Source organism: Natrix helvetica (assembly GCF_964273705.1).
Source record: "Natrix helvetica genome assembly, chromosome: 1".
Lineage (NCBI taxonomy): Eukaryota > Metazoa > Chordata > Lepidosauria > Squamata > Natricidae > Natrix > Natrix helvetica.
Window position 1 is genome coordinate 342,991,169 of NC_138548.1, and position 12,267 is coordinate 343,003,435.

A 12,267-nucleotide genomic window follows, 5' to 3' on the forward strand; every position below is an offset into this window, starting at 1 on the left:
TTTAAGAGGTGAGCTAATCAGAGATGGTGCTAAGCTACTAAAATTGTTTTTACCTGATGGCATGAAGGGGATCCCTTCATGCCATCAGAACTGTATTTTTGTAGTTTATATATTGACTTTTATTCATTTATATCTCTTAACAAAATTATTTGAAAAGAAAAAAAAAGAATCTCCAGATAACATGTCTATTATAATCCGACCAGGCCACTCCCTTAAATCAAAGAAAAAATCCCATCTGCTTCAACAAGTGAACTGCAACACAAAGAAGTGTAACAGTATGAAAATGAGGATTTATTTGTTTTGGTTTCCAGGAACAACTCTTTTTAACGGTTGGACTTGGCCACACGTTCCAGCTCATCCTTCTTCTTGATGGCATAGGAGTTGGAGGAACCCTAGGAACAAGTACAGTTACAGTTTAAGTAACCACACATCCCATCTGACATTATCACTGAAAACATCTATGTAAGTCGCTCCTTCTCTCCCATCCTCCAAACAACTCAAGATAAATGGGAGGTATAGCAGCAGAGCGGTTTTTCATGTACATACATGGCTGAAAAAGCCAGTCAGCTATCACGCCAGAAACTTTTTTGGTACAATTAACTGATTACATGCCAGACTGTCATCAGTTATGTTAACATAGTAGCCATTCAAGAGATACTTGCCTTAACAATGTGGCTTTGTTCCCACCTTTGGGGGGTCACAAGGTTCAGAGGATCTGTGAGATGGAGGCTACCATATCACTTGCTATTGGCCTCGGTGTCATAAATTTTTGGTTACTAATTTGTGTTTAATTTTGCTACTAGTATTAGTTTATTTCTATTGAATTTTTAATTCAGCCCAAATCATTTTATAAGACGGATAACTATATATACACCAAAGAAACCGAGCAACAAAATAAATAGAATTGTATTGACTTGTATTCTTTGTTTACTGCTAATTCTTGCAGGCTACTTGCAATGATAGCTATTTTTGCCAAATGAACAATGAGGACTAGAATAAAGGCAGGAAATAATTGCTCTGCACTTTAAAAGCTAATATTTAATCCAACAAAGATAACTTTAGGAGCATCATTGTATACAACAACACAGGCAATCACAAAAACACTGGTGTCTTCTTAAATAGCTTTAAAGGTCACTAATAATTTTGGTGTTTTTGTTTGAAATGCCACTTAAGATTGTTATTCTTGTTATTTAAATCTCATAACACTTGAGGATACTATAAAAAGATTCCAGGAAATTATTTCATCTAAAGGGTCATTTTGCCACCTCTATATTATTGAATGTATTATTAATATATTATATATTATTAATAATATTAATAATAATAATACTCAGGTCAAACCCCAAGTACACAAAATGTGCACTGCTGCTGTGAGATACAACTTAGCACCACTGCACTTGGGCTCCTGCTGGGTTTTTCAGAAGACTTTGTTGAAATGTCTCAGATGGGCTAATGTAAATACTCTTTTAAGATTTATATATTTGATTCCCAGGTCTGTGGTCTCTTAAACCAAAGAGCCATCTTCTCCACAGCTCAGCTCAGCTCTCGATTCTTCCGTTCTTACCTTTGCTGCATTTATCAGCTCATCTGCTAGGCACTCAGCTATGGTCTTTATGTTTCGGAAGGCAGCTTCCCGTGCCCCGGTGCAAAGTAACCAAATAGCCTATATGAAGACATAGGAGATATATTCACAAAATAGCCGGCCGAGACTACATCGATCTACCCCTTTTGATAAATACCCCTACCTGATTGACACGACGCAGTGGTGACACATCAACAGCCTGCCTCCTCACTGTGCCAGCACGACCAATACGGGTAGAGTCTTCACGAGGGCCACTGTTGATGATGGCATTCACCAGAACTTGGAGGGGATTCTGGAACAAAGATCAAGCAAGGCTTAAGGTTTAAACTACATCCAAGCCAAGTCTGGGAAAGGATTAAAGAGCCAACATTACTCAAAAAATAGCCCAAAATGTTAAATATTTTACAGCCGGTTTCCACTAGAGCACATTGCATATAATGATTAACACTTAAGTAATCTGCATGTTTAAATTTTAATCTTTACCTTTTAATTGTTTTAATTGAAATGAGATTTTAACAAAAAGTAAACAAAATTCAAAGATATAATCTTGACTGTAACTAATTTTATTCTATTATTGAAATTTCTCTAAAACTCCAAGGGCAAAAAAAAGTGAGGTGACAGACAATATTTATGTATGGGGAATTCCCGAATTGTATCTTTAGTTTTACATGTAGTCCTCAACTTATGATCATAATTGAGCTGAAAATTTGTTGCTAAGTGAAACATTTAATAAGCTAGTTTTGCCCCATTTTACGACCTTTCTTGCAACAGTTGTTAAGTGAATCATGGAATTGTTAAGTTAGTAACCTGGTTGTCACCAACTTCAGCTCTATTCTCCAATATTATGGTTTCCTCCTTGTATTAAGGGACACACAAGTGTAACCTTTAGTTTCCAGAACGCAGGGATACTTAAAAAAACAGCCTGAGTTGCAAATATTATTTCACCAATATAATAACAGTAATACTAGAATGATTTTTTGTCTGTATAGTTTCTAGAATCTCCCTCAATTGAGTATGAATAAATATTTATCCTAAAACTAACCAAGTAGAAATAACTATGCCATCCAACTGTCTCTGCCCACTCACAGTCTTCAACCCAGAAAAACTGGGCACTGGTTATAAAATAGTTCTGTAACAATCACTTTGCAGCAACTGCTCTGAAGAAAGCAAAGGGAATAGTTTACTTGGACTTCAGTAAGGCATTTGATAAGGTAGACCATAACCTACTACTAGATAAAGTAAAAGAATGTGGGTTAGACAGCATCACCACCAGATGGATTCATAACTGGCCAACCAACTGCACTCAACGTGTAGTCCTCAATGGAACTGCATCTACATGGAGGGAGGTATGCAGTGGAGTACCCCAAGACTCTGTTTTAGGCCCAGTACTCTTCAACATCTTCATCAATGATTTGGATGAGGGAATAAATGGGAAACTCATCAAATTTGCAGATGACGCCAAGCTGGCAGGAATAGCCAACACTCCAGAAGATGGGCTTAAGATACAGAAGGATCTTGACAAACTTGAACATTGGGCATTATCTAATAAAATGAAATTCAGTGGTAAAGAGTAAGGTTCTACATTTAAGCAAGAAAAACAAAATGCACAGGTACAGTATAGGTGGTACCGTGCTCAATAGTAGTAACTGTGAGAAGGATCTTGGAGTCCTAGTGGACAACCATTTAAATATGAGCCAGCAGTGTGCAGCAGCTGCCAAAAAAGCCAACAGAGTTCTAGGCTGCATAAACAGAGGGATAGAATCAAGATCACGTGAAGTGTTAATACTACTTTATAATGCCTTGGTAAGGCCACACTTGGAATATTGCATTCAGTTTTGGTCGCCACGATATAGAAAAGATGTGGAGACTCTAGAAAGAGTGCAGAGAAGAGCAACAAGGATGATTAGGGGACTGGAGGCTAAAACATATGAAGAACGGTTGCAGGAACTGGGTATGTCTAGTTTAATGAAAAGAAGGACTAGGGGAGACATGATAGCAGTGTTCCAATATCTCAGGGGTTGCCACAAAGAAGAGGGAGTCAAACTATTCTCCAAGGCACCTGAGGGCAGAACAAGAAGCAATGGGTGGAAACTAATTGAGAGAAGCAACTTAGAACTGAGGAGAAATTTCCTGACAGTTAGAACAATTAATCAGTGGAACAGTTTGCCTCCAGAAGTTGTGAATGCCCCAACACTGGAAGTCTTTAAGAAGACGTTGGATAGCCATTTGTATACCAAAGGGTATAAGGTTTCCTGCCTAGGCAGGGGGTTGGACTAGAAGACCTCCAAGGTCCCTTCCAACTCTGCTATTGTATTGTATTGTAATCAAATTGACTTTCCTACAACACACCCTATAAGGACCCAGAGATGGCTTAGTTGGATTACAATTTGTGAACAGCATCATGGAGATGGAACTATTGCCAAAATAAGTCTATAAATACCTGGTAGCTTTCCTAAAGCCCATTTCTTTAGACCCGAACAAGTGCAAAAAGAGCCTTTTATTTCTGACATTGTTCAATGACTGGAGATCAATAATGTTTTTTGTAATAAGGCTTTTTTAATCTCCTCAGAAAGGCTATGCAATTAATTTTGAAACATTCAAAATCTTGGTTTAAAACACTTCTAAAGTCAAAATACTGATAGTAATCTAGCATATTATAGATATTGCCTTTGATTAACTGCTCTGCACAAGATAGTTTGATAAAATAATTGCAGAGTAAGTGGTTTCAATTTCTCTGCAGCAAAAATAGCAATGGTGAACTAGTTCTCTATTATTATTATTATAAATTATTATAATTATTATAATTATTATAATTATTATTATTATTATTATTATTATTATTATTATATTATTGTTGTTGTTGTTGTTATTAAAGACTGATCAATATTATTACATAGGGTTGAGATTTAATGATGTGTGCCTGAAATGATTCCCTATATGTAACTGCTTTGCTTTTATTGTTTCCTTCTCCCTGTCTTGGAGGTTTCCACTTTTAAATTTTCTGTAGATGTTTAAACATATAAAAAGAGAAAGTCAAAACTTAACATGTGAATACCAATTTTGTTTTGTGAGTTTTTAGTTCATCCCTCCCAGGAGCTTTAACAGTGGAGATCTCTCCGCAAATTTGATCTTTTGGCCTTCAAAAAGTGTTAAGATTTGGTTCTGCCAATTAGCACAGGGGCTGAAGCGTTAGGCAATCCTGGGGATGGTCGCTGTTTTGAAGGTGTTGTTTCCAGTTTTTTAAACTTTTTAATACTGTAATCCTATCATTTAATTCTGTTCTTAACTTTTAACTTTATTCTTTCTTATGCTTTTTTATTTTGTGATGTTTTTATTGTAAGCTGCCGTGAATCCCTTAGATAAAATAGGCAGCATTGAAATGTGATAACTAAAATGTTCAAAAGCTAAGTATTCATAACCGCCTTTCTAAATGCTAGCCCAATCAAGATACTGGGGGAACTTCAGAAACCTCCAATTATCAGTGGCCACCAAATCAGAGGAGCACTAAGCAAGCAATATCCTTTGATGCTGATCTGTGTCTAACTTTTTAGAAATGCTTTTATTTACTTTATGGCATAACAGAAGTCTGAGGATGCTTGCCACCAAATATTCACGAGGCTCAACCAGCAAACGCTTGCCTTGACCTTCTCTTCTATTTCTCATGAGGCAGTTTCCCAGCACCAACTTTTTGCAGGGCTTAACAACAAAGCCACTGTCAGCCCTATGAGGCAGACTAGACCAAGGAATAAACTCCACAGAAGACAAAAGACTACTTTTACTGGTAGTAATCTTTTAATTACCTGATATAAGTGACCTGTCGTAGTTGTGACAATGATGAAAAAATAACTTTGGGACTGACACATTTACAATAATTGCAAGTTTGTAAAGCGAAGGAAAGCTGAAATAAGATCATAAGCAGACATGTTTTACTTAGCAACTGTTTTGCTTAGCAACAGTTGCCAGTCCCACTGCAGTTACTAAGCAAGGACCACCTACATGTATATTGATAACATAATCTCCAAGTATGACTGTGTTTCCCCTTCTTTTTTATACCTGTATGAATTAAGGACATCTCAGATATTTCCATACTTTTTCCAGATGCCCTAAACTTAAATCTATTTTCTTATTCTCATCTCTTTGGAGTAGATCTTCCCAGTCTCTCTTTTATGGTCATCCTCTTTGGTCTTTACAGCAATGGACTGCATTATATTAAGGTAGCCGCCATTTTATTTGTCTGCATCTTGTAATGTTAATGTTCGTTTGTCTACAATTTGTGGGAAGTGAAGTCAGTCAACAATTTGACTTACTTACTCCCATGTAACCCAATACTCAGCACATATGAATTATTCATTTGGTATTTTTCTCTGAGTGAAATGATTGAAGCAATGAATATCATACTAGGTTTTTTAAAAAAATAAGAAAAGGATTTTGGGTGAAACAGATTAAGATTAGACACCTTTTCCAACAGCAATACATTCTAAGTATGGAGTTTCTTAGCATTATACAAGGACCTCTAGCCTGGGCAACTACTCTTTACACCAGGCAGGTAGGAACTACAACTTACATATTTAATAGTAAACATTTCCTATAGGATTTAAGAGCAAACATCACCTGAACTCTAAAACAAACCTGCTATGTCAACAGAGCACTAAATATTGTGAGAAAAGCAATGTTTAATAGCTTATTAACAAAGCAGGATTTGTTTAAAATTCAAATGATGTATTTGTATTGAGGTCAAATCTATTTCTATTTAAAGATGTAGCACAAGTAGATATTAAATTATGTGTTGCTCAGGAACGAAGCAGTCCTTGAAAATTCTGTGGGTATATTGATTTTTACAATTTACTTCTCTTAAATCAGGATTGTTTAACCTATTTTGGGCTGAAGATCAACCTGTTCTTTGAATGATATGTCAATGAGGAGATAGTTTAACATCTAGTTAGGGACAAATGCAAAACTAGTCATTTCCCCCCTTTGGCTACATTAAACATTTAATTTAGTGACAACTTTCAGAAAGGCGTCGATATTTGCAAGCAATTGGGCACCCTACTATTCAAGACTGATAAACTGTTTACTGCATCTCTGTTCCATAAATTAAAAATTCAAGTGGAATGTTACTCTTTAATGGGAAATACTAATGGGCTTCAAAAGTAGACCTAAGAAAATGAGCAAACACCAATAGCTGTCCATCAAATGTACTATACCAGGCCTGTAATTCCAAATACATGGCTTATGCCTCATTCATACTATAGCTATTTATTTCTAATAAGTATAACTTCATCTCTCCTTCTCTTGGGCCCTTCAAGTAATTCATTTCAGAGTTATCCTGCTCCATGCCTTAACATAGTCTTTCCTCCCCATGCTTACCTCTCCTGTGAGCAGATGGATGATCTCAAAAGCATGCTTAATGATGCGCACAGTCATGAGCTTCTTGCCATTGTTGCGCCCATGCATCATCATGGAGTTGGTGAGGCGCTCCACAATTGGGCACTGGGCCTTACGGAAGCGCTTAGCAGCATAGCGCCCAGCACTGTGGGGCAAATACTTAGCATATTTTTCCTTCACAGCAATGTAATCCTACAAAAATGCAAGTAAAGAGTCACGCATTAGGATAAATATCAGAATAAAATTCTTCTTCCAGCCAGAAGACAAAACCACTCTGCAGTTTTTGTCTTCCAAAATTCCATCTGTCAACTTCTCTTTTCATACCTGCAGGGAGATATCGCTGATTTGAACATCATCTGTGCTCCACTTTCCAAACAGCTTGATATCAGGGGTCTCTGCCACAGCAGGGGCTGTCTCCCAGTCAGTCATTCTAGAGACAAAATAAAAAGCAATTAGGTCCTGAATCGGCCTCCTTCAATAGCTTGCTCCTTGCTCCCAATATTGACTTTCTGGATAGACACTGTCAGAAAAAGCTCTATTCATGCTATGCAAATTAGTTCTCATAATATGGAAGTATTCAGTTGTGAAGAAACTGAATTGCACAGCTCTAATTCATAACCAATACTAAGGATGTAGACTAGCCATCAGAAAGAATCCAAATGGCCTGTAATTCCCATGTACCTGGAAAAACATGGTGCATTACATGCTCATTCATTTAACAGGGTTAGGGGCCAGACTGCAAGTCCCATTACACCCATATTTCAAGTTGTAAGCTATATTTGCAAATATATTATTATTGCACTCCCTCCTTCCAAATTCAGGCTTATCAGATAAACTAAATCTTGATAATAATGTGGCGGGTTATCACCCAAAGAGCATATATTTTATAAATTTTGGAGGCTGTTGTTGACTCTGTAAAACATAAATTAGCTGGAGGGACAAGTGAGCAGAAATGTGAAAAAGCTGGGGGCGGGGGGATGTAAAATGGCCTACTGTACATGTATATGATGGCATGCATAAGCACACCAGTGTGCCTATTGTCCCTGTCCTAATATTCTCTTGTATTCGTATTCATTTCACGTATTCATAATCATGTCTACACTTATATCTGTTATCTAATTCATACTTGATGAAATAAATATGTAAAAATAAATTAAGGGACAGGAGGTTGGGTCATAAAATAGCAATACAACCATAAGTAAAAAGAAGAGCAGTGTAGAATCACACAAGCTGATAAAAAAACAGTGGGGGAAAAACACCTCATCAGGTACAACCTGCTTCGCTCTGAAAAGTCTCTTTCTCTCTCTCTCAAAACGGCTGTACTTGGAGCATCTTAACTTAAAAAGCAGATCTTTTCAGGAAAGTTCATTTCAGAAATTAGGAGGCGCCAAAAATTAAACCCCCCCCCAAAAGAGGTTTACTGGTCAAGTAAAGATGTGAAGCCTCTCCTATTGTACTCTATACTGGATCAGGACTACAACTCTTATTTCAGTCAGCATGACCACGTTGGAGCCACGAAGTCCCAGCATATTGGAAGAGTTACACAGAGGGCTGACCGGCCTACAAAAGCCGCCTCAGAATAATTGCTGTTGCTTTATTATGGTACATTTTATTTTATTGAATAAATTAAATATTATGCCGCCGTGTCTTTCTCCGCTTTGCCGGATCACGTGCTCTGAAGGGATCCCCGGCCTCATTTCTCAACGGATTCTGTCCACACTCCACCCGAAGGCCTTTCCCTCAGAGCCTCTCCTTACTCCCAGCCCTCGGACCAAAGAGGATCCCGCCGCCGCTCCCACAGACTCGCGGAGGTAAAAGCTCACTTAGAGACGCTCCCCTCACCTCCCCGTGTGCCGCTCGCTGGCTCAGGCGGAAAAGGGCCACGCACGGGGTTTCTCGGAGACTTATCCACGGGCTACCGGCTTCCGGCGCATTTGCGCATGCGCCCATCCTCACTCCGGGGCGCCGTTAGGGTCGGAAGAAGTCGTCGCATGATTTGGATGTTCTTTAGCGCATGCGGAGTTGGGCCTTTCCAATTCCCAGTAGTTGCCGAGATAGAGAGGGGTTTGCGAGCGAAAGTGGACTTGATAACTTTATCAAAAACAGTGATGTTATTATTGAGGCGGTTTGCTTTTCGCCTTTCCCCGGTATCAGTTTTATTTATCTGTAATTGAACTGCTAGTTAGATCGTTCCAAACGTGCTTTTTTAGGAGGCAACTGGACTTTCTTGTTTTCTTTTGAGGACGTTTCGCTTCTCATCCAAGGAGCTTCTTCAGCTCTGAAAAAGGTGCCAGATTCAGCCAGAGCTGAAAAAGCTTATTTAGTAATGGGTGATAATGAAAAGCATGTATAAATAATATGAAATAATGGAAATGAAATGTAATATTGAGGAGTAATAAGATTGTGTATATACTGGAATGTATGATATCCAGAAAACACACCATTCATGCATTGATATGTATAAAGATGATAACAAATTGATTTGATAAAAAGAAGCACCGCCTAGATGAAACAAGAGACAGTGCACAAGACATGAAGGGGGGAGGAGCCATGGCTCAGCCAACAGACAGGGGAGAAGAGACAGCAATGAGACTTAGGTCACAGAAATGATTTAAAAACACATTGCAATTGTTAATACAATGAAATGGTTAGAAGTGATATAAAGTATGGTTGAAGATGTTAAAGAATTTGAAGTTAAACTGCTAATATGTATGTAATAATGATATTTTGATATATATATAAAATAAGAGAGAGATGTAAGACTCCGGGGAAGTACCACCTTCCGTATGATGTAGCTATCAAAATTTTTCTCCACATTTATGTATCCTTTTCCCCAAAATACTTGAAAAAACCAATAAAACTTAAAAAAAAAAGAAGCAGCTTATTGGATGAGAAGCGAAACGTCTTCAAAGAAAAACCAGAAAGTTCAGTTGCCTCTTGAAAAAAAAAGCACCTTTGGGGCAACCATGTCCTGGATGACTGAGAAGCTCCATAGACTTGCTTTTTAGGTCGGCTACCCAATCTGGGTTACAAAACCAGCAGGTGAAATCAAGAGAAACAGAATACTAAAGGTGGGTTGCATCTTGCCCGGATTTTTGAACCCGGATCGGGGGACCCTAATGTCCCCATGACTTCTTTATAAATATTGGCAAGAGATATCTTGAATATGAAAACCTCTTTTTGTGCAGGTGCATTCAGATCAGCTTCCTTTGCTTTGTTTACTCAAATTAGTGGAGCATAATCTGTTTATTTAAGTGAAGGTAAGCTGCCTTTTACTTTCCACTTATATTTATTTATTCATTAATTCATTCAAACTGTATGACCGTCTATCTCATTACGTGATTCTAGGCAATGAACAAATAACAAGTTACCACCACATTGCAAAAATTAAGCTACGTACAGCAGATAAATAAACTTGTTATAATCCATGGGTGTTGTCACAGCCAGGAGACGGGACACTTGTCACATTGGGGCCTCATGCCTGGATACATAACCGAGCCTTTTTAGGACTTTATGAAAGGCCAGCAAGTCTTGGGAATCCTGATCTCCGGAGGGAGGGTGTCCCATAGACCAAGTGCTATAGCAGAAAGGACACATTTCCTGGGCCCTGTCATTTCCTGAGTGATGGGACCCAGGCAGCCCATCCTGCCAGACTAGATTGGTTGAGAACTAACAACCCAACCAGATAAACCAGTTCCCCAGATAACCTGGTCCGAAGCCATACACTTTAAATATGGAAACAAGCACATTGAATTGTACCCGGAAGCACACTGACAACCACTACAACACACAGAGTAGTGGCATGGCATGTGCCAAGTAATCAACACCATTTACTATTGGTGCAACTGCATTCCATATGCTCTTCAAGGGCAGTCCCATGTAGAGTGCATTGCAGTAATCCAGATGAGAGGTCACAAAGGACATGAGTGACAGAAGAGTTGGAGGACTTCTCTAGAGAAAATAATTGAATGTTTCTGCTCTTTTAAACACTTTTGTGAGTGAAACTCCCTTCAACTGACACTTGTACAAATAACATCTGCTTTAGCTCCTTCACAAAAAATAATGCTGAAGAACTATTTGATATGTCTCAATATCTTAAGCTTTAAAGGCTTAAAGTTGTGTACAGATTGTCCCCAGAGTCCACACAGTTCTCCCAATGAACCCTGGCAACACTAAATCATCACCATATAATTTATTTCAGTAACTTAAACTATTGCAATATGCAGATGCATTACAGAAACAAGTGTAGCTATTGGAATTACGTAAAAATCCCCATATACAGAGATATGACATAATTTCACATCAGTATTTCACTCCTCTGAAGGTTTAAGGGAAGATAGCTTCCATATATTCTTTCCTGCAACCACTGAGGCCAGAATCTAGATAGTTCCTAAAAACTAAGGCATTGTATGCAATCCAAATTGCACTTTACGAGTTCAATTTCGGATGGGAGGTTTGAATCCCATAGAATAACATTTATCTATCTACTACTGAGAATTCTCAATGAGGTCCCAAACTAGCTGTGTAGTGCCTGCCTTCTGGCAGTTCTGACCCGGCCTTCACAAGTAGTGATAAGACATTTACTCGTGAGTAAAACAAACCCCTTTTTATAAAAGGGCAGAAACAGTCTTTTATTCACATGGATAAACAAAAAATCAAGCGTATTTAGTCCCAACAAACCTGGTTTAGCTAAGAAATCTGAATTGCTTGCTGTATACTAAAAATGAATGGTCGTCTGTGACAACTGGCCACTCCCAAGCCCCTGCTATTTATTTCCCAGCTAGGGAGGGGCTGGCTATTGTCTGCGTCTGCCTTTCCCTGAGAGCCGGCTTATTGCTTTTCTTTGCTCTCCTCTCTTTTCCTCTCTGCACTTACACACATCTGGGATGGGCTCCATCTGTTCCTCCCCCTCACTCAGCTCAGGCTGCCTCTCCATCTGGGGGAGAACGGAAGGCCGGGGCTCTGCCTCTGTCTCCGATGTTGTTTTCTTATCAGATCCTTCCAAAGGTACCGAAGCTGGCCCAGGTTCACCCTCCACCACCTCCTCTCTGACTCTGTTGCTAGCTTTGCTGGCAGCTGATGGACCACAACAACAGTCAGTATAAAGGTATCTCTCTGGTGCTATGTGTATATTAAAAACAGGTCCAGTGCAGCTGGTCCAGAGAGATCCTGCTGAAAAAAACTAACGTGCTATTATGTGGATACCGGGCTTCAATAGGGTATGCTATCTAGCTCCTACAACAATGGCAGGAAATAATTCAATCAAAGGTCACTATTACTGTTTTCTCCTATTGTAAACC

At 38.7% G+C, this 12,267-nt stretch overlaps 1 protein-coding gene across 2 annotated transcripts; it reads right to left on the bottom strand.

The window, feature by feature from the left end:
* Positions 1–270: 270 nt before the first annotated feature.
* On the bottom strand, positions 271–8,947 carry RPS5 (ribosomal protein S5). Of its 2 annotated transcripts, none has more exons than XM_081939877.1 (6): positions 8,810–8,947; positions 7,292–7,397; positions 6,950–7,159; positions 1,746–1,874; positions 1,565–1,663; positions 271–392 (listed from the first exon to the last, which is right to left on the bottom strand). In XM_081939877.1, the coding sequence occupies exons 2-6, from the start codon at positions 7,394–7,396 to the stop codon at positions 324–326; spliced, it is 612 nt and encodes a 203-aa protein (XP_081796003.1). In that variant the 5' UTR covers position 7,397; positions 8,810–8,947; the 3' UTR covers positions 271–323. The 2 variants fall into 2 exon arrangements, with proteins under 2 accessions (XP_081796003.1, XP_081796004.1); XM_081939878.1 differs by having other exon boundaries at positions 8,791–8,815.
* Between the last annotated feature and the right edge of the window lie 3,320 nt (positions 8,948–12,267).

Excerpts from the sequence above, each read along its gene's own strand:
- RPS5 (XM_081939877.1), bottom strand. The coding sequence starts at position 7,396 with ATGACTGACTGGGAGACAGCCCCTGCTGTGGCAGAGACCCCTGATATC. Across the intron at positions 7,160-7,291 it reads TCAGCGATATCTCCCTGCAG|GATTACATTGCTGTGAAGGA; the intron begins GTATGAAAAGAG and ends GCATTTTTGTAG. Across the intron at positions 393-1,564 it reads AGCTGATAAATGCAGCAAAG|GGTTCCTCCAACTCCTATGC; the intron begins GTAAGAACGGAA and ends ACTTGTTCCTAG.